Raw genomic sequence first — 23185 nt, forward strand, 5'->3', positions numbered from 1 at the left:
ACAGCCCACACGCTCGCCCTCTCCCCAGTCCTCTGTGATCATTTAATGGTTGGTTTCATTCAAATAACTCAAGGTAATGTAAGCCAAGCTGCCCACACGAATGCTAATAGCGATATATAGATTCCCCTGCGTTCCTGTGGGGAGCTCATGTAATAAAATAATGGGAGTGGAGAAGGGAAGGGCCATTTACAGACCAACGGGATAACAGGAGAGAAATAAGCAGGGGGTGGGGGTGGGAGTGGGGCAAGCAGGACCCTGGTGGAGGTGTCAGTAGGGATGGGGCGGTGGGGGACCATGGATGGGGTGAGGTCTTCACTTACCCTAGAACTCCCCCATCTGTGCCACACAGGCCCTTGGCTGTTGACCCCAATGGGCCTGGAGAGGAGCTGGCACACCCAGGAAGCCTCCGCTCCCCAAACGCCTTGGAACTGCCAGGGCTGTGCCCATGTCACCCTAAGTCTGTGCCAGGACAGATGTCCCAGGGTCTACTTGTCAGTGAGTCCCTAGTGACGTCCTTGATCATAATTATATTTGCATTTCAGAGCAAAAGGGGATAGATTTTGCCTAAATCCGAGGATACGCAGGGCTGACAGAGCTACCTGATGGTCCCAGGGCTGACATCATACGCCTTCCCCTCATCTGGCCCATCCAGACGTGCTCGGGGAGTTGAACTCACAATTCCCTGCTCTAAGTGGTAGAGGGCTGCTGACCTTGATCTGGGTCACCATCAGGTATCCTGGAGCCCTCTTGGGAAGTCCAAGCAGGACCTCCCAGGCCCCTCTGCAGACTCGCGTTTCCGATGGCCACTTTGGGCGAGGACTCTTTTAATTTCTGCCTCTTTGGAAATGAAGAACCGGAAATGGGAAGGTCCCCAGTGCCCATCTAGTGGCTGGTTCTCCGACCTGTGGATCATCAGGCTACTGGGCTGATGATCCATTTCTCTTTGAAGAGTGAGATTTAACAGCCTGCAAACTGGCTGGGAGATTGAGAACTCACGAAGTCCAAGCCCTCACCATACAGAAGAGGACGCGGAGGACCAGAGAGGGGAGGTGACTTGCCCAAGATCACACAGCCTGCTGAAGGTGGCCCCGTGACCCACATCTGACTCCTAGTCCAGCAGTCTTTCTGTCGTCCTGCAGAGATCCCCATCCCAGCCGACGGTCGGTCAACGCACACGAGGCAACTCGAGCATAAAGCACCTAACTCAGAGCATAAACGCAGCAGCCTCTGCTCCTCAGATGAGAAGCTGACCTTACATGGAAATATTAAGAAAGTCAAACACGATGTGTGTGGGTGGGGGGTGGGCATAACGCTTCATCATCTCTCTCTAAGCCCTGCCCAAACTCTGAGCATGCCAGTCGGGCTGCGGGAAATGTTTTATTAATCAACACAATGCCCTTTTGCCAGCCCAGAAAGAAGCTTCTGCTGCAATAGGGAGGAAGGGGAGAGGACAGGGGCTTCAGCTTAGAAGACAGGAACATGAGCCATCGGGGACAAAAGTCTCAGAACTTCAAGCAGCTTCTGGAGGTAGAAGAGACACAGGCCAGGGAAGAAGGAAGAAGAGAAAACAAATGTAGGGGCACATCGGGCACACTGCTCTTCTTCACCTCTGGTGCAGAAATGGCGTGGAAAAGGCAGAATGAGTCTAATGTCAAAATGTCACAAGAGCCAGCAGAGGGGGAAGTGAGGGCCAACACTCATGAAGACAGAGCCACACCTGGTACTGTGACTCCTCACGGAGGGCTCAGCACCTGTGACCCCTCAGGGGTTACATTCTCCGGGAGACTCCTCGCCCCTCCGCACGTGCCCCATCTTCCTGCCATATATCACCACGAGGGGACGACGGCTGCGAGGAGTGGAGGACAGGCAGCCCGTGCTCTGTCCCCGGGTTCTGACAGGCTCCCCCATCACTGCTGCTTCCCTCCATTCCAGAAATGTGAGGACTGGCCACCCCGCTCTCTGCGGAGCTGAGCTGTGGTATCTCTTAGTGGGAGGGCCGGCTGAAAGGCTGAGTTATGCCCAAGGGTCAACTGTAGGCGTGGGTAGGGATGTCATCAACACCCAGATATAGGACATGGGCAAAAAAAAAAAGCCACTGGAGATCAGAATCTCTCCAGAGAGGAAGGCGGCATGAGATTTTAAAAAGTTATTCTAAAAGATATTTACAGAGGCTATTTAAATACTGTGTATATTTGCAACTTCCTTTCCCTTAATCTTTTTTTTTTTTTTGCACAAGGTCTATTGCTACGCAAAAATCTCCCATCTCCTTTTTCTGTCTTCCCTCCCTTCACCAGTAAGGGCTTCGCCTCCTGCTCGTCACATGGGTTCGTTCACGTCTCTGTTGCCCCAGACAAGCTTGGATCCCCGCTAACCTTGTCTCTCCCGACTCTGATCTTCCCTTTGTCACTGTCCCGTGTTCGCTCTTTGCTCTCATGACCTTTGCCAACAGGTCCTGGCATGGAAGGAGGCTGGGGGCGCTGTGTCTTCCTTCCTTTTTTCCCCAAGACAGAGGCTGGGGGAGATTTCTCCCGAAGGTGTCTCTTATGGAAAGCTGGGTGGTTAGTGATAAGTTAAAAGCCAACGCAGGTGGGACCCACACGAGTTGGAACCCCGGCTTCTCTATTCACAGCTGCAGCTCTAAGCAGGCCTCAGCTTCTTCAGCTACAGAACACAGAAAATAGCAATATCTCTCGTATGGTTCATGGGAGGTTATCGGGAGGGTAAAATGAGAAAATGCATGTAAACAATTTATATTTAGCACAGTACCTGGAACGTCGTAAAAGCAACAACACTGTCGTTAGTGTTGTTGCTGATGATGAAGGACAGTGGTCCCTCACGTGGCAGGGTGAGACTATTTCTACTCATTCAGTCCTCAGCTGTGATGGCAAACAGCTGCTTCTCCGCCTTCTGGATAACAACCCTAAAGAGACTGGAGCACAGCTATTAAGGCATCATTTCTGTCCCGGGGCCAGCCTCTCCCTGACTCCTAAGCAACTGTGGACCTTCACTGGGGAGAGGCAGGAGTGGCTGCCCTCTCCTGCTGTGACTCTGTATCTCTCCCCAGTGTCAGGCTGATGGCCTCACTCTCTCTCCCTTACCAGCTTTATCTCTCTCTCTCTCTCTCTCTCTCTCTCTCGCTTTTATTTCAACCTTTCATTCGTATTTTGTACATTCATTTGTTTGTTGTCTGTTGCTCCTACTAGAATGCCGGCCTCAGAGAATTTGTCTATTTTATTCACGAATATATCCTCAGCTCCAGGCACATTGCCTGACACAAAAAGACCCACATTTTTGTTGAATAAATGATCGAATGAATAAATACATTTAACTTTTCCACCGTGATCTTTCAAGGGCCAGCTGAAATGCCACCTCCTCCAAGAAGCCATCCCTGAATCCTGCATCCTCCTCTTTCCGCTCACACTTTCTTGCCTTCTACTCGTACCTTGTTGAACCCAGAAATGCAGCTCAGTGTGCACGGGGCACCCCTGCTACGGGACTGAGGCTCCTTACGAAGCAGCGGGCTCTAAAGGAGTCAGAAAGGCTTGGTCTGAATCCAGTGATGCCGCTACGGCTGCAGCGTGGGAGCTCGGGCAAGTTACCTGAACTCAGTGTCTCAGTCTTGTCACGTGTAGAATGGGAACCTAGCGCCCACCTCACAGGACTGAGTCCTCATCCCCTTTCTCTCCTTCTAGTGAGACGCATATCAGCTAGGGCCATGTCTTGCTCACAGGGACAGCTCAATGCACGTTTGCCGACTTGCTGAACCATCGCTTTCCCTATTGCTTATCGAGAACCCAAGGTGGCATCTCGGAGAGGGAGCAGGCCGGAGGTGATGCCAGGGGTTGTGCCTGACATCTCTCTCTGGAGAAGGAGGGTTGAGATTTAAGACATACAGCAGTATCTGAAATCTATGAAGGCTCTGCCCAGGAGTCTGGCACTGTAAAGACCAGGACAGTGCCACCCACAAAGGCTGCACCATTCTGAGTCAGCGTCCCCCTTGGCCAGTCACGGACGGTTGTTGGTCTGTGACCATTTAGACCCCATCTCCTATCCACATGCAAGGTAAGGATCCTGTTATTTTTTTTATTTTTTATTTTTAGCAAAGCCTATAAACAAATTTTGCTTTCCTGGGTCAGTGCTGTTTATTCAATTATCATTGTAGGAAACTAAAAAGGAAACCTTGTTTTACTAGAAAAAACCAATATGACCTTTTAGCTCCAGCAAAAACACCATATGAAAGGGAAGGAACTTCCACAGGCCAAGAAGGGAGGCTGCAGAGAGGCGGAAACGTCAGCAAAGCTGCTCTCAGGTGGCACCGACTTTCCTAAAGGGGAGCGGAGAGTGTCCCCCACAGCCCCCTCTCTTCCTTCCCTTGGTGTTGTCCTTGGCAGTCTCAGCTCTTTTTCCTGCTTCAGCTGATAATTTTGAAAACTACCTCGTTAGCCCCCTTCTCCCTGCAAAGCTCCTTTCCACCTTTCCACCTGCCTGCCGGCCACCTCAAGGACAGCAGGGTAAACTGCAAACGCTGCAGGTGCAAAGCCAAGTTCATTGTCTCTACCTTCTCCCCAACCTCCCACCAAGCTGTTTGTCCTCGAATGTCTGCTAACTCCATATCTCTAATCGGCCAGTCTTGCGATTCCAGGGTTACTCTTCTTCTCCTGGATGTCTTTCCACTCTAGTCCTTTCTCTTCTTTTCCACGGTGACTGTCCTAGGTCCCACTTTCTTTACTTCTTCCCTGCATCGGTCTTATGTCTGACCACACCGTGTCCGAGGTCTTCCTTCTAACATTCATCCAGGAGACAGCTGCCAAATCTTCCTAATCAACGCGTCACTACAACTCCTTGAGTGGCTCCCTGATGCCTACCAAATAAATTCCTTAGACTAATATTCTAGGCCCTCTCTGCCTCTAGAAAACCTTTCGATGCTGCTTATCTTTAGCCATTATCAGCATATACCTTAAACACTAGCAACCCAGCATATCTGTTAAGCTCTCCAAGCACCATGCCCTTTTGCAATGTACTTACATTTCCCGTTTCCACATATGAAAATCCTACCCACTGTTGTTGGTTTAGCTGAAATGTCACCTTTTCCGTGAAGCCAATCATTCATTCATCAGCAAATATTTACTAGGCATTTATTCTGTGCCAAACACTTCCTGATTATTTCAGCACATACCCCATTCTCTCTTGTATGCTCATAAACATATTCAAACCTCCTGCTATATTGTAAACCTAGGGACAGACTGAGGTCGAATTTATTTCTAGATCCCCAACAAATACTAGGTGTCCAATAATCTTTGTGGAATTGAATCAAGATTTATGCTGTCCATGGTTCTGATATCGTTTCGTTTAATTCTCCTAGTTTTTTGTGTTTTTTTTTTTTTGTTCCTGCTTAAGTATGTGTGACCACGAAGAAGTAAAAATAAACTAATGATACTTCTCAGCAGCTATAAGCCTGTAATTATGGTTAACTCTCAGTTACCCATGCCACTAGGAAAATAGTGGTGGAGAGAATCCCACACCGGAAACATAATGAGATTATCTCCCTCCGTCCTTGACATGTATTGGATAATTTTTAAGGAGCAGATTTGCCTTTTTAATTCTGTTTGGATGATCAGGTTGTTACTTAAGAATACAGTCTCTCAACGGCTGGCTGGGTCGGAGGAGTGGAAGGGGAGATGGAGGACTGTGCTGCGGGGAGGAATCCAGTCCTTAATGAAACGTCTGCTCTACATGACCCCAAAGGCAAGCCTGGACAATCAGAACATCGCAGGCGCTTGGGCTGTGTCAGCACAGCCCAGGGTTTGGCCAGTTTCTCTCAGAGGACTGCAAGGGATGGAGACGTCTCAGCCCCCAACAGCCCACTCTGGTGTCCAGAATTGGTTTTTATTTAAAGATGACAACGACAAAGTACCGCTGGGACTGAGTAAGCTTCTGGGATGGAGCGGGGCTGTGTTTCCAGTCTTGGCATCAAGATGATGCCTTGCTGTGCCACCAGGAACCACTGGATGCAAAGCCAAGAAAATGAGATTTGCAATTTTGCATTGATAGCCAGATAATGTAGGGGGAAAATTCCCCTCTTCCCCTTCTGAAGCAAACAAATATCACATGTGGTGATTCGGCAGCTGCATTAGTTGGGGGAAATTGATGCACATTTCATGTGTCAGGGAGCTGAATCCCAGAGAATGGAGCCAGCCTCCCAGAAAATGGTTTCTTTATATAGTTCCATCCATTTATTGTTTGATTGGACTTTCTGTATATTAAATTCAAGCTGTTCTGCCGCTCATGGGTATTATGATGCGTTGGCTCTGTGGGAAATAATGAAGGTGATGGGATTTTACAGCATCACATTACAAAGGAGGCGTCCCCAGCCTCATCCATCTTTCCATCAACTAGCTTGTGTGTGAGGTGGCACTTATATTAAAACGATTTTTCTGATTCCGTTTAATGACACTCATTCAAGTCCTGACACCAGAATATGATAACATGAGCTAGATGCAATCTCCCCCATCCAGTCACGGTCAGCAGAGGCTGAGTTATCTCCCCTCCCCTGCAGGCCGCCACCTTCCCACCCGCCCATCGTTTGCATTGAGCTGGGCGGAAGCAGGTGGGGGCTGAGGAGAAGAGGCCTATCTGTTCTGGACCCCACCTGGAGGCCAGGCTGTCGGAGCCTTTCGGCCGAGAACTTTGGGTGCTCAAAGGCGTGGTGGTGACCTCTTCCTCCGTAGCACAACCGAGTCCCATTAGAAGTCAGTCTGTGGTCACTACTGCACACGCCTTCCGAAAGACATGCTGGGGGCCTGGCTCCCCCTTCCCAGAAGAGGAGAGCAGACGTGGAGACCGCCGGAGGATGAACACTTAAGACGCGAGTAGCGTGTCAGCTTCCTGGAAGCGGGAGGTCGTGTTTGGGGTCACCTGCCTGAGGACGGGGATGGGGAGAGCCTCACAGCTAAAAGTCCCTGCCCCATCCCTGCCCCGGAGGAGCTCCCACCACGGGGGCGCATGGCCAAGAGCCTCGCGTGACCTGAGACAGGAGCTCCCTCCTGGGCAAGAGAAACAAAAACGCTGAGGAGAGGGAGGGCCCGGCTGCTTTTTATTTATACTATTTTCAGGCAGAATAATTGCTGCTCCTCAGGAAGAATCATGTTTGTGTTTATGGGTGTGTTTAAAGAAGGAAACCCAAACAAACCAAACACACAGGGAGAGAGAGAGATGGAGATGAATTTTGAAGATTCTAGAAGAGAGCTGTGAAAGGGGCACGAGCCCGGGAATCCTCGGCAGAAACTGCAGCGATGTGACTTGCTGGATCGGAGACCAAGCTGACACGATGTGAAGCACCCAAAGGGCTCGCATGCTACCTGTGCGAATACCTCTCTCCCTCCTCTGCAGCCCTGAGGCCCCCGACAGCTCCTCTGCTTAAGCGGCTCCTACAGCCACCGACTTTGCGAGTGGCCTCTCTGTTTCAGTTTCTAAACTGGGACTGTCTCCTACGGTGGGGAGCACCGGGCCCAGCCCTCTCAGGTGCTCAACAAATGCTGGCTGGGTTGAAAGAAACCTCGATCCAGGCACAGATGCCCCTGCCGCAGCCAGCCCAGCCCTGCTCGCAGACGTGCGTGCTCCAACCTGGCATTCGGGCCTGTGCGACTGCACTAGGGTCTCGCTGCCCTGGGCCTCAGAGCCACCCTGCAGGGCCTTGAGGCCTCGTCTCGTGAAATGCTTCTCCCAGGAGTGGAGAGGCCTTTAGGACTGGACTGCATCTTCTGGGCCAGTCCCTTGCTATGGGAGCTGGTGATGCTTTCAGCTGGCACGGTGGGAGCGGAACCAGTGCATGCTTCCTGTCACCTCTGCCTTCGAATATATGCAAAATCTCTCGGCTCCTCCATTGCCACTGCCACCACCCTCAGTCCCAGCCACCATCGTCTCTTGCCTAGATTATTGTGGTAGCTTCTCCCTGCACTGTATTTACTGCCCAGCGCCCGGAGTGATCCTCGTAAAGCCTAAGTCAGATCTACTCAAAAACCTCTGGTGGCTTCCCATTCCAAGCGAATTACTAAAAGGTCAAGGGCAAAGTCCTGGCTGTGATCACGAGGTCCCTGCATGAGCTGCTGCCCTCTACTCGCACTAGCTGCCCCTCTGCTCTTGTGGCTCCACCATCAGAACCTTCTGGCTATTCCAAGAATAGCACGCCAAGGCCCCTCCTGCCCGATGGCCTTGGCATTGGCTGTTCCCCGAGCTACCCACATTCCCTCAGGTTTCTGCTCAAATATCACCTTCCTTATCTGAGAGGCCCATCTCGACCTGATATAAAATAGCAACTCGCCTTTGCTCCACCGCCCTCCCACGCTCAGAGCTGCCATTTATCACATCGTGCTTTATTTTTCTCTGTGGCGTGAACTGCCGCCTCATAGAATGTATTTAATTGTTTGTCAATTTACCGTCTGGCCTCCTCCACTAGACTGTAAGCTCCGCAACATTGGAGACTATCTGTTTTCTTTGCTGCTGTATTCCCAGTGCCCAGCAGCGACTCGATAAATATTTGTTGAATAAATAATTGAATGAAGGGAAACTTCCTGGATTCCCTTTTGTTTCTCCCTGGCCCCCAAGTCTACAGTGGGGAACATGGCCAAGTTGCCAAAAATAATGAGGGACGAGGGTTTAAACTTCCCTTGCAAGAAAGGCCCAACCCTGCTAAGGCTGACATCGGAACTAGAGAACACCCTGCTTGGCCTCCCCATCTCGGTCGGCCCTGCCCACGCGTACCCTGTGTAGCCAGCGTTTGGATAGCTCTTTCATCGGTTCTTACAATGGCTGGGAGACAGTCAGCAAATGAGAAAGCGGAAGATGGATAAGCCGGGGTACAAACCTGTTTGGTTGAAGAGCTATTTATTGAGGTCAACTACACACCAGGCCCCGTGCTAGGCGCGGGCCATGCAGTGATCTTTGGAAAGAGATCTGCCCTCGAGGAGCTCACCTCCTGGGAGAAAGAGACGTGCGATTAATAAAATGTGGCCACTGGCAAGACAGAGGTACGCAAGGGCTGCAAGCGGAGGGCGACTAGCTCCTGGAGGGCGGGGAGGGCCTCTCTCCTGGAGGGGAGACGGTGCAGAGCTGAGCTTTGAAGGGTGGCAGGAGTAGCCAGACACAGAGCAGAAGGAGGGGCCGTTCCCGGAGCGGCAGCGAGAGCATGAGATAGGGCCTCCTCCCTCACCCCTTGTCTACTGCTCTTCCCGCCATTCTTGTTTTGGTTCAAAACTGGAGTCATCCAATTCGTTTTGTCTGTACCTTACTGGGCTGATCATAGGGCCTATGTGTTCTCAGAGCCTACAGTGTTGCCTGGAGCACAGCAGGCATTCAAATGTCAAGTGAATGAATGATTCCTTGTTGGGATGTGGGTCTGTACCCTCCTTTAAAAATTTCAGCACCAGTGAACTTAAGAAATGTCAAACCAAGAAAAGACCTTAAGGTCATTCATTCCAGTAAATGCACTCAGATCAGATGCCCCTGGGCAGGGATCCGCCGCCATCCAGGTGGGCACTAGTGGCCAGTGCCCTGGGAGCCAGGAGGAGGGCTGATGGGTCCCAAAGGTAGTGGATGACGGTGCAGCCAGAATTTTGGGAATGGAAGGGTTAACAAAACAGATTTCAGATTGGCTCCACTTCTGGCACTGGGGAGCCTGGTGAAGTACCCCATTCTGAGCTGTGCCTGCATCGATCTCCTGGGCTCTGCTCCCTGTCTCCCGAAACCCCAGGCAGGCCCCATCCAGGATTATGTTTTAAAGGGAAATGCAAATCACCTGGAGGCTGCTTCGTGCCTGGAAGCAGTAAAAATTGATTCCATTTTCGTTAAAGTGATTTTGGGACACTGTCAAAGCTCTCTCATCTCAGGGCATGGGGTGACAGATAGATAGGCTGCTGGTGTCAATTACATAACCAAGCCAACCAGGCAGCAGTGGGCCATCTGACCAGGAGCAACACTGCCCTGTGTCCTTCCCAAGCCCAATGCTCCCTTGCTCCCCAAATATCCAAGAGGGTCTCGTGCCATCCGGGGCTAGAGCTGGCCCTTAGTAGCCCTGTGGACGCTCGCTCACAAGCCTGTCCTCCCACATGCTCTCCTCTTCCCCACGCCCCGACACTGAGCTTCACCTACTGACTGGCTACAGTGCCAGGCCAATTGCAGTAACAAGCATAGTCAAAGCTAAGAAGGAAAATCTGCTTTGAAAAAGCCTATGACATATAATACATCTCAAACTAAATTCCCAAAATAAGATGTTAGTCTTATTTAATACTGGGAGTTCTATGTTATCCCTTCTCTCTGTTAACTGAGATAATTGAGGATTTATTTTATTTATAGCATCAATTATGAGCACAGAAATTAATCCTTTAATGGGGCATTTGGGAACTCAACTATCAAGGGGGTATAAGGGAAATGTGGGCCGGGCACAGGCATCTTCCCCACCAGCATAGGAGGCTGCAAAGAAAAGCCACCCTCAAGCCTTGGTGGCAGTTGGACTGTTATTGTCCTGTGTGTTTTAGGTATTTCGAGATATTAAATAAATAGGAATAATTGGCTCCCGAGATCCCTCCCTGGAGGACACCTGAGTGACTCACCAGCAAGTCCTGGGAAAGCAGGCAGAGATGCTACCAGAGCCAGGGAGAGTAAACACCTTCACTGGGCATGCAGCCCTTGGACTGTCGGTCGGCCCTGCGCTGCGAAGGAGCTAAAGACTGGAAACGGGAGGTCGGGGAAGGATTAGTGTGAAGAGGGTCTGGGGGCAGGAAGAACTAAGTGTGCTGGGAGCCGTTGGAAGCAACCAGACAGAATGTGGAACGTGGCAGAATGTTGGCCCTTAGTATTCCACAGCCACTCGAGGCTCAAATGCCAGTGAAGAGTAAGAAAAAGACAGGCTTTGTGGAATGGTTATCAAGCCTACAAAGTAGCCAGTGAATGTGTTCAGGACAGAAAACAGCCCAGGGAGAGGTTTCTGGGGTCAAGTTGGTAAGGCCTCCGATAAGGGCATGAAGATCCCCACGATGCCACAGAGCAACTCACTGGATGGACCGAACACCAGAGAAGGCCGCCCTCTTCTCTTCCAGGGAGCCAGGGCTGGGGCAGAGGACGAATCTTGGGTCCACTCTAAAGAGAGGACAGGTAGGTCCGGAAGGGACTGAGAACAGTATCGGACCAAGCAAATGGAAAAGGCACCCCCCAATTCGCATTGACCTATCCATTGAAAAGCATTTTGCCAATCACCTGCTATGTACAGCCAAGCGACCATTCATTTGAAGGCAGTATTGAAACTTGCCAGAAGGAAATGTTTTATTGATAAAAACCCTGTACTCCTAGAACAGTGCCCGGCGTGAAGTACTCACTGCACCGATGCATTCTCGAATAGCAATATGACTAGAATAGACTATGACACCCTGAGGTCATAATAAAATAGTAACTCCGAAGGTCTGATCCCCACCTATGGGCCCTGACAGTATGGGAACGAGTGGGGTGGTGAGGGGAGAGAGAAGGGACACTGGATAGAGACAGTGGTGACTACAGAAATTTTCTTAACCTCTCTGAGCCTCACTTTTTGCATCTTCAAAGTTGTACAGAATTTTTCCCACCTTGTAGCGCTGTTGTGAAGACTTAAAGAGATAATACATGCAAACTGCTCAGCACGCTGCTGACATATAGTAGACACACATATGCGGCTACACGAATAATAAAAAGTAATGGGCAGGTGGCCACTGGAGTTGTCACTGATGTCCTCTGAAACAGTCCTGTTTTAACTATGACACCCATCCATCTGCCCTGCTTTCTCCTCATGGCAGTCTGAGGCATAACTCTGGTGTCTTAAGTCCCATCGAGGCTTACTTGAGGATGCTGGACAGTCAGAGCCACATCAGAAGCGTGGCCAGGGCGGTCCTGGCCATGGGCGAGGTCCCCTGCAGGAAAGCGAAGGGAGGGCCAGAGTCGGCCTACAAGGGGTAAACGGGCCTCCTTTTCCTGACATGGTGGCCAGCTCTCCAGCCCATTTTATCCCTAATATCCTGCTCTGCTCAAAAGCCCACATCTCCACCTGAGTCAAGAGAGACAAGGTCAAATGACCAGATATTCTTAGCCATTTTGGGTGGGAGCACCTACGCGAAGAAGTGTGTTTGTGTATGTGCGTGTGCGTATGTGTTGGAGGAAGGGGCATGATGACCTCTGTCTGACACGCTAGAGGTAAAAGGAATGCCCCCATCACATGTGGCCTTCACAATTGGTCAATGCCACCTCTAGCTACTCCCTCCTATGTGGCAGAATGACAAATGTAATCCTTTTAAAAGGTCCCGTCACCTGCTCAGTCATTCCCAATAAGCTCACACAGCACTATGGAAAAACTGACACCAGTGCCATAGGGTTTCAGCCAGGAAAAAATCGAATCGCCAGGACACCGCCAACCAAACTGTCAAAGACCAAATAAAAAGCTTCATGAATTCTCCATCAGCAATATAACGCTTCCTGGCCTGAGCAAATATAGACCCGGCATATGAATTGTGAAGGGGGTTTGCATTAGCTTCAATGACTTGCAATGGCCGAAGCAGAAACCTTAAGAAATGCACGTCTCCATAAAGCTGCCTTCACCGGCTCTAATCCCATTAGGGGGAAGACTGCACTCTCCTTCCTGATCCCCTTTCCTCTGATGGAAAGCTTCACATCCCAGCACCATAAATACATTTCTGCGACCTCGCCTGGAGAGGGGACCTCTGAGAGATGGAAGAGACACGGTCACCCGTGACCTCGCTGAGTGCCTCTCCCTCCCTTTGACAATATTGCTGCTCTGTGTCTGACCACATGATTCATTCAGACCAACTTGCAATTGCCCAGGTAGGCCGGGTCATTCTATCACAAAGTCAGGCTGAGAAAGTAAAAAAAAAAAAAAAAATTGAGTTCCACACTTTTCAGAAAACCCAAGTGCCGAGTCACTTAGAGAAAGTCTGCTCAGGGCTACTGAACAGAGCATCTGTGGCAGCAGAAAGGAAAAGTAAGGCAAAAGAGAAAAAAACAGCCTGCAAATACATAACGAAGAAGAAATGCTGGAAGGATCCAAAAAGTGCTCTCAGTCTTCTGTGAGTGGAAATCTGTACCTCCCTACCGCGCTCACCAAACTTCCCGCAGCCTTGCTGCTCCCCGCTCCTCTGCCTCCCGCAGGCCTCATAGGCACAGACGCATAAAACACGCAGTCATCACCAACCCCCTCCCCACGCAGACACACACATACGCACACGTGTACAGAACGCGTGGCCGAAAGAAATGGCGACTTAATTTTCCACGTTTTATGAAATACATGCCCGTTCCCAAATGAAAGCTCCATTCGAAGCAAGCCGCTGCCCCCAAACGAATCACTCAGGCGCCTGCCCCTCGTGGGGCGACTCACTCCCGCTGCTCCCACGACTTGGAGAAGGCACGCCGCCCTCTTCTGGCCAACCCGGATGCGGTCTAGAGCTTCGCGGTGCCGCCCACCCGCGCCCCGATCCCGCCGCCAGCGCCCACTTACCCCAGAGTGGTCATGGTGACGATGGTGTACCAAAAGGAGGCGGGGATGCTCGTGAACTTGCTGGCGGAGGAGCCCTTCTCGGCGTAAAACATCACAGTGGCAAAGATGATGATGGCCATGGTGAGGGAGAAGAGGAGGAAGCCGAGCTCGGAGGCGCAGCTCTTCAGCGTGTAGCCCAGGATCCGCAGGCCCTGCGAGTGTCGCGAGAACTTGAAGATCCGGAAGACGCGGAAGACGCGGAGCGTGACGAAGGCGCCCGACACGTCCTCGTTGTTGGTCATGACCAGGCCGATGTAATAGGGCATGATGGCCACCACGTCGATGATGCTCATGACGCTGCGGATGAAGCGGTAGCGGCTGGGCGCCGCGAAGAGCCGGAGCAGGTACTCCACGGTGAAGATCATGACGCAGGCGGTGTCCAGGCAGAAGAAGGCCACCGAGTAGCGCTCGCCGCACGGCAGCTCCTTGCTCCCGGGCACCGTGCCGCACGGCACCGTCTCCACCACGTTGGTGATGACCGAGACGGCGATGAAGAAGCCAGTCACGTAGTAGAAGACCAAGGCCAGCGTGCTGGTGTGCGGGTTCTCGAAGGCCCGCCACATGGTCTGGCGGAAACTGAGCGAGGGCATGGACTCCTGGTTGTTCTCCGAGTCGTTGTCGTCCATGAGGCGCTCGGCGTTCTCCCTCTTGCGGTCCTTGTACTCCTCGTAGCAGCAGTCTCCGATGATCTCGGGGAGGATGCCGTAGAAGGCCAGCTCGTCGTCGTAGGCCGAGATGCACTCGTAGCGCGGGTAGTGCAGCTTCCCCGTGCGGTAGAAGTTGAGCACGCAGCGGAACACCTCCGGGTCCCGGTCAAAGAAGTACTCCTTGGTGTCCTCGTTGAAGAAGAACTCCTTCTCCGTGCTGCCCAGCAGCGTGTCCGGGTAGCGCTCCAGCGTGGTCCGCCAGGTCTGGAACCTCCGCCCGCTCACGTTGAGCACGATCAGCTCATCCTGCCGCTTGTTCTTGTCGGCCGGGGCCAGCGGCATGGGGCAGTTGGCCACCGGCATCCACCCGATGGCCGCAGCCCGCGCAAAAGGCAGCCAGGCTGCCACTCCCGCTGCCATGGTGACTCCAGCTCTTGGGCCGGCCACTGTGCAGACACCGTGCGCACCAGCTTGGAGTTAGTTCAGCGACCCCTGGGAGACAGGAGGAGAGAGCAGAGAACCGGGTGAGTCCGCGATAGTCTCCCAGGTGGGAAATGGGACACAGGGAAGGGTCCTTGGTGAGGGAAACAGCAAAAGTCTTGAAGGCAAATTTATTGAACTGAAATCACCACCCAAGAGAGAGGACTTGGTTCCTTTCTGTCCTCCCCTCGGAGGGAGGGCACCTAGCAGGGGGCAGGCAGCTGTGTGGGATAGCCAGATGTTGTTGACTGCCTGACAAATTGTCAAGTTCCAGGAGGGCTCGGGAGCATGTGGAGGGGAAGCCTCTAGCAGGAAGATCTGGGAAGACATGGGAAATAATCAGCTCTGAAAGGTTATGGCGTTATTACGAATTTAAATCGGGAAAGGGTAAATGAGTTCTCATTAAACGAATTTCAAAGTGGGATAAACATGCTAATTTTTATTTCGCTCTTCACCCACCAGGGTAATCAGGAATGGGGTGTGGATGAAGGAGATGGGGTAAACACGTTCTTTCTGCTCCTCACTGGTGAGGAGGCTGGAAAATTCTCTGAGATGGCAGGTGACTGTAGTAGGGCCCAGGGCTTGGTGGAGCTCTGTCCCCAAGTCCCATGGAGAAGGCTGTCCCTGGTGGAGTGCCGCTCTCTGGGACACCTAGCAACCCAGTAGCCAATCACGACCATGATAGAAAGCCACAGGAGAGGCTATGAGGCTAGGTGGGGTCCCTTCCCCACCTTGAAAAAGGGACTCTTGGATTCTTGGTTCACCTGCCTTCCATGCATTGTACCTCTCCCTCCCAGAGGAAGCTGAGCCACACTTACTGCCATCTCCAGATCCCTCGCCTCCCATCTCCATCTGCCCACCATCCTGAGCTCCCTTGAGTTATGTAACAATACTCTTTCCCAAGCCAGCCTCTGTCACCTGGCCCCACTGTCCTCAGAGGTTCCTCTAGAGCTGGGCCACCTTGTCCCCTCACCCACTGCTCTCCGAACCACACTGTGTACACACTTCCCTGTCACCTACATGGATGGAGGGAACAATGGCGTGGAGAATTATATTTGGCTTTGGGGAACAGATTTACCTTCCCAGATCTGGCTTTTTAAAGACGATAGTGAGATGACTCTGCAATCCCCAAATGTACACCATCTGTGGGAAGACATGTGGTGACACAGAAACACACGTAACAGCAACGGGAAGTTGTTAGGGATTGACACACTTGCGTTCACTAATCCTAAACTGATCATACAGGACTAATTCTGACTTAGAATTATTTGGACCCTCTAGAATTCAGTTATTTTGATTCTGTGTTTAAAGAGATGAGTCTCGTCATGGATTTGAGCTTCCTCTCTCCCTGTCAACCTGCTTCCTTCTCCTGCTGCCCGGCTCTTCTAGGATTTTTAGATCTCTACCTCCCCTCACTCCTGAGCCGCCACTGGGCTTTCCCACCTGGATGCCTCTGGAACTGGACAGGTTTAACCGGGATCTCCCTCCTTGCAAAAAGCTGCTCTTCACCTTTTGCTCTCGGCACTCCCGACCCCAGGCCTGTCTCCTTGCCCACCTTCTTCACTGTTGCACCCAAAGAGATGCCAAATAATGAGACAAAGGCGCTCACTGCCTTCATTAAGGCCCAAGTTCCCTCAGGCCACCTTCCCACTGGCCTGCTTGTCTCTCATCCCACTGCCCCCTCCCCTCATCGCTGTGTTTCCTCCTGTTCCCCGGAGATCCATTCTGCTCCGAGTCATCTCTCTAAAGCAAGGTTCCGATGGTGCTTTACAAAATTACAGCCTACAAAGTCAAGTCCAAACTCTTTGGCCCAATCGGATCCTGGCTGAGCATTCCAGCCCCACGTCTCACGCACCCGTCCTAGCTTCCAGCAACAAGACCACAGACCGGCCCCCACACATACCTCGTGGGGGGTCTGTGTCTGGGCGCTGTTCCTTCTGTTGGCAGTCCTCCTCCCTCAGCCCTCCTCGTAGAACCCTACCTATTCCTCACCCTCGCTGTGATGCCCCCTCTCCTCCCCACTGTGTTTGCCCCTCCTCTCTAGCACCCATCACCCTCTGGCCTGGATTACAGACACTTTCTACATGCTTTGTTAATCATCATGTCTAACAATAACTGAGAGGTTACTCTATGCCAGGCACTGCACTGTCTTCTATGGATCATCTCTCCTCACAGCAACCCTAGGAAGAAGAGTCTGAAGTTCAACTGAAGTCTGCCAGCTAGAAAGGGGCAGAACAGGGACCCCAGTCTGGGCCCACACTGTAGCCGCGCGCCACACCGCTTCTCAAGCACTTCCTGTAAGGAGAACGTGTTTACCGAGGGCTGACTGTGTGCCAGGCACAGTGTCACATGCTTGTCTGGCCCATCTCAACTGACCCCGCATACAACCCAAGGCGGCAGACACCACTGTCGTCCCCATTTTGCAGATGAGGAAGACGAAGCATGAGGAGTTGTATTCACTGGCTAAAGGATGTAACAAGTAGGTAGAAAGATTTAAACCCAGGCAGTCTCGATGTGGAGTTCAGGGGTACAGCCGGGCCACTGCCCTGCTTTGCTCACTTCGCACTAAGCTCCTTAAGGTTAAAGGCCACGACACCTCAATTTTTACATGACAACCGAGGAGATAGCAGAGTGCACTGCACCAGTCATGCTCAAACCGCAAACCCTGACTTTACATCAATTGTACTCCAGGCCTCGCTCATCTATTTCAGAGGTTTTCAAGGGTGGGCATTCTCTCTCCAAACAGACAGTAAACTCTAAAGACAGATCTGGATCAAAAGAATCCAATGTCAGTGCCTCTGACACTGCGCCCACAGTCAGGTTTTCTCAAAGAGCAGATCTCCGCCTCAGTTTCCCCATCAGTATGCCAAGAAGAATATTCACAAGTACCTCTGCTCCCTCATAAAGGGAGTTTGATTCAAATGCCACAGAAGAAAAGAAGAATGACAATGACATTCCCAGTAAATGTCATCGCTGAGAGAAGAGACAAACAGCACAGCCCTGATGAGCTCCTGATTACGGGAACTGAGGGCAGAGCGGAGGCCCCGCCGTCCGCGGCGGTGGGTAATCCACACGCCGCCCACAGCAGCTCTGGGAACACGTCCTGGAGCGTTTCATAGCTTTCTCCGAGAAATGTGCCCTTATCGCTCCCTATACTTCCCGTGGTTTACCAAGAGAATTTTAGTCCATCAGCACACACTTAACTAGGTTTTCTAAGGAGCAAGGGAAGTTTAGGGAGTAAGTGCTCAATTTAAACATGGCTCACAGATCATTTCAATTCAGTTTGTTAACATCGACTGAAAACTGACAATGCTTGGGGCCCTGTCATAGACACTTTGACAGGAAACATTTAGTGCATCCCACAAAAAACGACGATGTCGACACTTCTGCCCGCAAGTTGCAGGTAAGGAGACCGAGACCCAGAAAGTCTACTTCGAAGTGGCTAAATTCCATGGATACAGGAGTTGACGATTTTCCAATAGACCATTGATCAGCTCACGGCTAAATGGCTTTCCTGACCTAGGTCTAGCCAGATCCTGGTGTCCCCCAGAGAAAAGGGCAGGGGTGCAGAGACTCCCCTCACCCCGTCCGGGGCAGCCCAGGGCACGAGGTCAGGAGGCCCTGCGTTCCAGTTTCAGCTCTCTCCTGAACTTGCGAAAGCAAGGTACCGGCACCCTCTGGGCCTGAGAATCCCCACCTGTAAAATTAGAGAATTGGGAAAGAACATGACGAGGAGACTTTGGGCTCCAATAATCCTCGATTCTACTGGATCCAGGACATCCAGGCTGTTGCTCGCTGAGACCTCTTCATGACCGTCACCCATGCAAAGCAGGAAATAGAGCATCTGGGTTTGTTGCTGTGGGGACGGAGTTAGCTGGAGCCTCTTCTCAGCAAAGGCAGTTCTGAGAATTCTTGATGAGGCTGATGCCCAGAGCAGGGCACACAACCTGCATCACTCGCAACTCAAGGCAATAGAAGACTGGGTCCACCCACTGAACCCCAGAGAGTAAAGGGGGTTAGGCTCCCAGATCTTGGGTCCCGGACCTCAGACCTCTAACATCCCAGCTTTACCCCAGAATGGAGCTCGGAGAGGCAGGACCTTGAGGAGGTTCGAGAGGCAAAGAATAAAGGACATCTGAGCCAGGAGGTACCCTGCAGCACCCTACATGGGCCAGACGTGCAGCTCTGTCCCCTGAGAGGACTACGCCCTTCCCCTTCCCTTTGCCCAGTGCTGCGCCCCCCAACTCCCAAGCCTCGATGCCTGATGCCTCCCCTACCAGTCTGAGCCTACCACCTTACCCTTTCCATCCCAGGCCAATCTCTACTTTCAGATGAATAACAGAGCTGGGGAAGGAAAAACAGCCCCTCTCCATCTATCATAAAAGCTTTTGGTGCCAAAGCCAAACCTTTATCCCATGCATCAATCCAGGGCAATCTTCCCAAAGAAGGGCAGGCAAGAGCCATGCCATCTCCAGAGGCTTAAGGCCTATTCCCCTGGTGAAAGGAATCAAAAAGAGGAGCAATTTCTGCTACTTTCTGTGTGTTGGGAGGGGGGTGTCTGGGTTTGGAAGGGGATGAAAAGTGTCCCACCAGATGCCATGCCCAAGGCCACCTCAGCCATACCCCATACCCTCCACACAAGCCTGCAGGCCTGACCCAGCTCGAGTAAGGCTTGTCTGTGGCTCTCACCGCGGCGCCGTGACGGGCACCGACACCTCCTGGAGCCGACCTGGGTATGAATTCCTGCAACAGGCACAACAGTGCGGCCCCATTTCCAGCCAATGGCACTGCACATGCCTCAAATGCCAAGGTTTTACTAGGACGTGGACGCCTTACAAATGAAAAATCTGAAGCTATTTTTGTTTTTGGCAGAAGAGTTCGACAGTGGGAAAGATGGGGGTGGGGGGTTGAGGTTGGGGAAGAGACATTTAAAACAGGTGAGCTCTGAAATGACAAAGGCAAAAAAATCCTGGAATAAGGAAACACATTTTCCCCTGCTGTAAAAAATCAGCCCTGTTAAACAGCTCCAGTTTGGGAGGGAGAGGGCCCAATGTGGGCTAAGTGACCAGACAGCCTATCCCGGGGATTGACGCCTACCCTGAGGGCACAGGCTCAAGGCAGCGAAAATGTCACATCACCAAGGTCTGCCCTTCAATGACCTCGCAGAGCGCTGGGGGTGCAGCATCTCTGGGACTTTTACTTTCCACAATTGTACATCACATCGCTCAGCTCAGAATGGGGACATTCTGGGGGAGGGGAGGGTCCTGACAATCCAGGGGCCTTTCTCCTGTGCCCACAGGGTTTGAGTAGGCATGCAGGAAACTGACGGGGTGCCAAGCTGAGGGTCCTTGGGGTACAGGCCTGGGACACACACACAGATCCTCTTCTCCCACAGTGCCACTCCTAGGCTGGCCAGGGTACTTTACTGAACTCTCTTTTCCTCCAGTCTCAACAGCAAAAGGCAACAAGCCACTAACCTTTTTTCCTCTGGGGTCCCTGTGTACTTGCATTCTGTTGCATTCGAGTAGTGACAAAAAATAAATAAACACATGAATTCCTGACTGTGTGCCAAAGTGTCCACATGGGAAAAGAAAGGTACACAGGCTTTGCTTTGAATTCATGCACGCCCAGGAACCCCTTCTACAGACCTTAAACGCCCAGGTTCCCTTGAGCTAACGTAAGTAAGGTGTAAATTTAATCGTCATGTATATTCATGGAAAATACCAACACGCACCCTTGCCAGATCTTATAAACATACCGCTTTGTGCCTAAGACCACAAGAAAGTTCAAACACCCTCTCTCAAGAAATACAACGGAGTCTTCTCTGCCGTGAGATTCCAGGTCCTGAACCTCAGCCTGTTGCTGACAGGTCACCGCTGCCCGGGATAAAAGCAGGACATTGTGGACTCTCAAATGTCAACACGAAGCTAGTGCAGGAATTTGGTTGATTCCAGGTAACTTCTCTGCCCAGTCGCTTCCGCGTCCCATCCCCAGTGTAAACACCTCTCAAAGTGAGTCTTTCGAACCCCCCACCCCACCCCACCCCCGGCCGCGTTAGCCCCCTGTTGTCCCTGGAGACATTTTCCAGAGCTCGCAGGGTGGCAGCAGCATTGGGCAGGACCAGATGTGTGGGCCCCCAGCCTCTGGTAGGCACACCACAGGCTCACCGGGCTGGAGAACTTTGCAAAGCGCCCCAAACTGCTCCCTGCTTCCGACCTCAGCCATTTCTCTCCTCTCTTCGCAAAGAGCGGGGGACCGAGAAAGCCGTCGCCACCTGCCGCCGGATCCCGGGGCGCTGCCTCTGGCACCCCCGAGAGAAGGCAGGCCAATGGAAAGAGGGCAGAGGATCACACTCCCACCCCCCAACCTCACATCGCCTTGCTGCCCGGAGGTGGCTTCCCAGCCCGAGAGGACCTACGCCCCCGGGGCCGGCTGCCTGCTCCCCCGCGGCGCCGGCCCCACCCCCAATCCTTCCGGCGCCCCAGCGCCCACCCACCCGAGTGCGGGAGTGGGAGGGTGCCGCGTGGGCAGCTGGAGCAACAGGCGTGGGAGCAGCGCTCCTCACACTTCCTGGCTCCAGAAGGCTCGGTCGCGTCCCTCTTACCTTCGGCGAAGCAAGCCCGGGCCCCGCGCCCCGCGCGTGCGAGGAAGCCGCGGCCGGGAGCCGGGGGCCGCGGAGGCGCCGAGCGCCCAGCAGCGCGGGGGAGAGCCCAGCAGCCGCCTCCTCGCCGACGAAGTCTCGCTCGCTCCCTCCCTCGCTGGGTCGGTTCGTGCGTCCGTCTGTCCGTGGGCCCCTCCCTCCCCCGCCGCCGCCGCCGCCGCCGCCGCCGCCGCCGCCGCCGCCGCCGCTCCAGCCCGGGTTTGGCAGCGCGTCCCCTCCCCGCCTAGCCTCTCCGCTCGCGGGCTCGCGGGCTCGCGGCTCCCTCGCTCGCTCCCAGCCCCCGCCGCTACCGGCGCTGCGCGGAGCGGAGCCGGGCGGCCACGGGCTGCCTGGAGAGGTCCGTCTCCCAGAGGGGGAGACGGTGGGGGCGCGGCGCGGGGGTGGGGCGGAGAGGAGAGTCCGGGGGAGGCAGCGAGGCTGCGCCCTGGGCTCCCGACCGATCCCCGCCGGCGAGTGGCTCAGGCCTGGCCCAGGAGCGCGGGGCCGCCAGGCAGCGGAGGGAGAGATGAGGACCCGGAGGCTCGCCGTGGAAGGGTGCCCAGGGCGAGGGCGTGCGAGGGTGTGACTCCAGCGAGTGTGTGTGTGTGTGTGTGTGTGTGTGTGTGTGTGTGTGTGCTAAAGGGCGCGTGATGAGGGTTAAGGGGAGACGAGGCGAACTGGTCTGCCCGGGCGAGTGGAGAATCCAGGGGTGCCTGAGGTGGCGGAGTGCCGATGAGGCGTGAGCGCGGCGGCGGGGTACACGGGGCGAGCGTGGCAAGGTGAGCGGGGATTGGGGGCGGGGGCGGAGCGCGGAGTAGGCGTGAGTGTGAGCTCGGAGGCGTGTATGCTGAGGACCCAGGGAGAGGTGGCTGGGAGCGCCAGTGTGTGCGAGCGCGGGGTGTGCGGAGACCTCTCCGGCTGTCTCTTTCTCCCCGACTGTTCATGCGACACCACCCCCTAGCTTGCGGCCGAGCCCGGCCACCTGGTGAAGTGGAACCCTCCACCGCGCAAGCGTTCCGGCTCGCCGCGCGCTCAGCTCAGTTTGCTGGGGCTGGACAGGTCCCTGGGGTGGGGCGGCGGGCGGAGCGGGGACGTACACTGCCCTTACCCCACGTAAGAGTCGCTCTCCTCCCAGGGCGCGAGGGAAAAGACCCGAAGGTAGGGATTCGCCCTCCTATCCCACCTCGTGTACCCAGTACCCAGATCCGAGAGTCTGGACTTGGGAGCGTGAACTCTCAAACGGGGTACGCCGAGTCCCTCGGTTCTTCCCCAAAGCCCATGGATCCCCACTGTCCGGTGCCTCCAGGATGGGGAGCGAGCGGTCGGCACGTGCCCCAGAGCATCCCTCGGGGAGTGGTATCCCATGCAGACTCCCACTCTCGCGGCTGCGGCGCGCGGAGGGCTCAGCCCCTGCGGACCGTGCTGACGGCTCCAGCTTTCCCCGCGTCTCCCGCCGGGTGCCCGGAGTCCGGGATCTCGGCCTGGCTCTCGGCAGCAGGGACCGGAACGCAGGGCTTGAGCGATCCCAGTTCTGGGTGCGGGGAGGTGTGTGCCTGAGACAGAGACCGAGGGAAAAGCAAAATGGAAGGGAGGGTGTGCTTGAAAGAGCACTTCTAGCCCGGGCAGGGGCTGATCCAGAACGGGGTGCTGGTTTGTGAGAACTCCTACCTTGTTCCAGATTATGGGTGGGGGTCGGTCATTGTGGTCTAGGACCCTGTGGCCCCTGGCAGCTCGGAGCCCCTCTCTCACGCACTCCTCCCACTCCCCACAAAGCTCCCTGCAGGGTATCAGCAGAAAGGTGTACAAATTGGCCTTTCAAGAGGTGGGCGTGGGTTGCATTAGCATTTGCCA

The 23185-nt window shown here is 53.6% G+C and overlaps 1 protein-coding gene across 3 annotated transcripts in view; it reads right to left on the reverse strand.

Annotated features, from left to right (window-relative positions):
• KCND3 (potassium voltage-gated channel subfamily D member 3) overlaps positions 1–21447 on the reverse strand; it is a 202996-nt gene extending 181549 nt beyond the window's left edge. For 2 of the 3 annotated variants that reach the window (XM_039841194.1, XM_039841192.1), the window contains exons 1-2: positions 21299–21447; positions 13529–14706 (exon numbers count right to left, since the gene is read on the reverse strand). In XM_039841194.1, coding sequence (XP_039697128.1) covers positions 13529–14634 — 1106 coding nt within the window. In that variant the 5' untranslated portion in view covers positions 14635–14706; positions 21299–21447. Of the gene's footprint in view, positions 1–13528; positions 14707–15772; positions 16371–21298 lie in introns of those variants that run through there. The other variant, XM_039841193.1, reaches the window with a different exon arrangement.
• Positions 21448–23185: the final 1738 nt, after the last annotated feature.

This window comes from Pteropus medius, unplaced genomic scaffold (genome assembly GCF_902729225.1).
Source record: "Pteropus medius unplaced genomic scaffold, Ma_sr-lr_union100, whole genome shotgun sequence".
Taxonomy (NCBI): Eukaryota; Metazoa; Chordata; class Mammalia; order Chiroptera; family Pteropodidae; genus Pteropus; species Pteropus medius.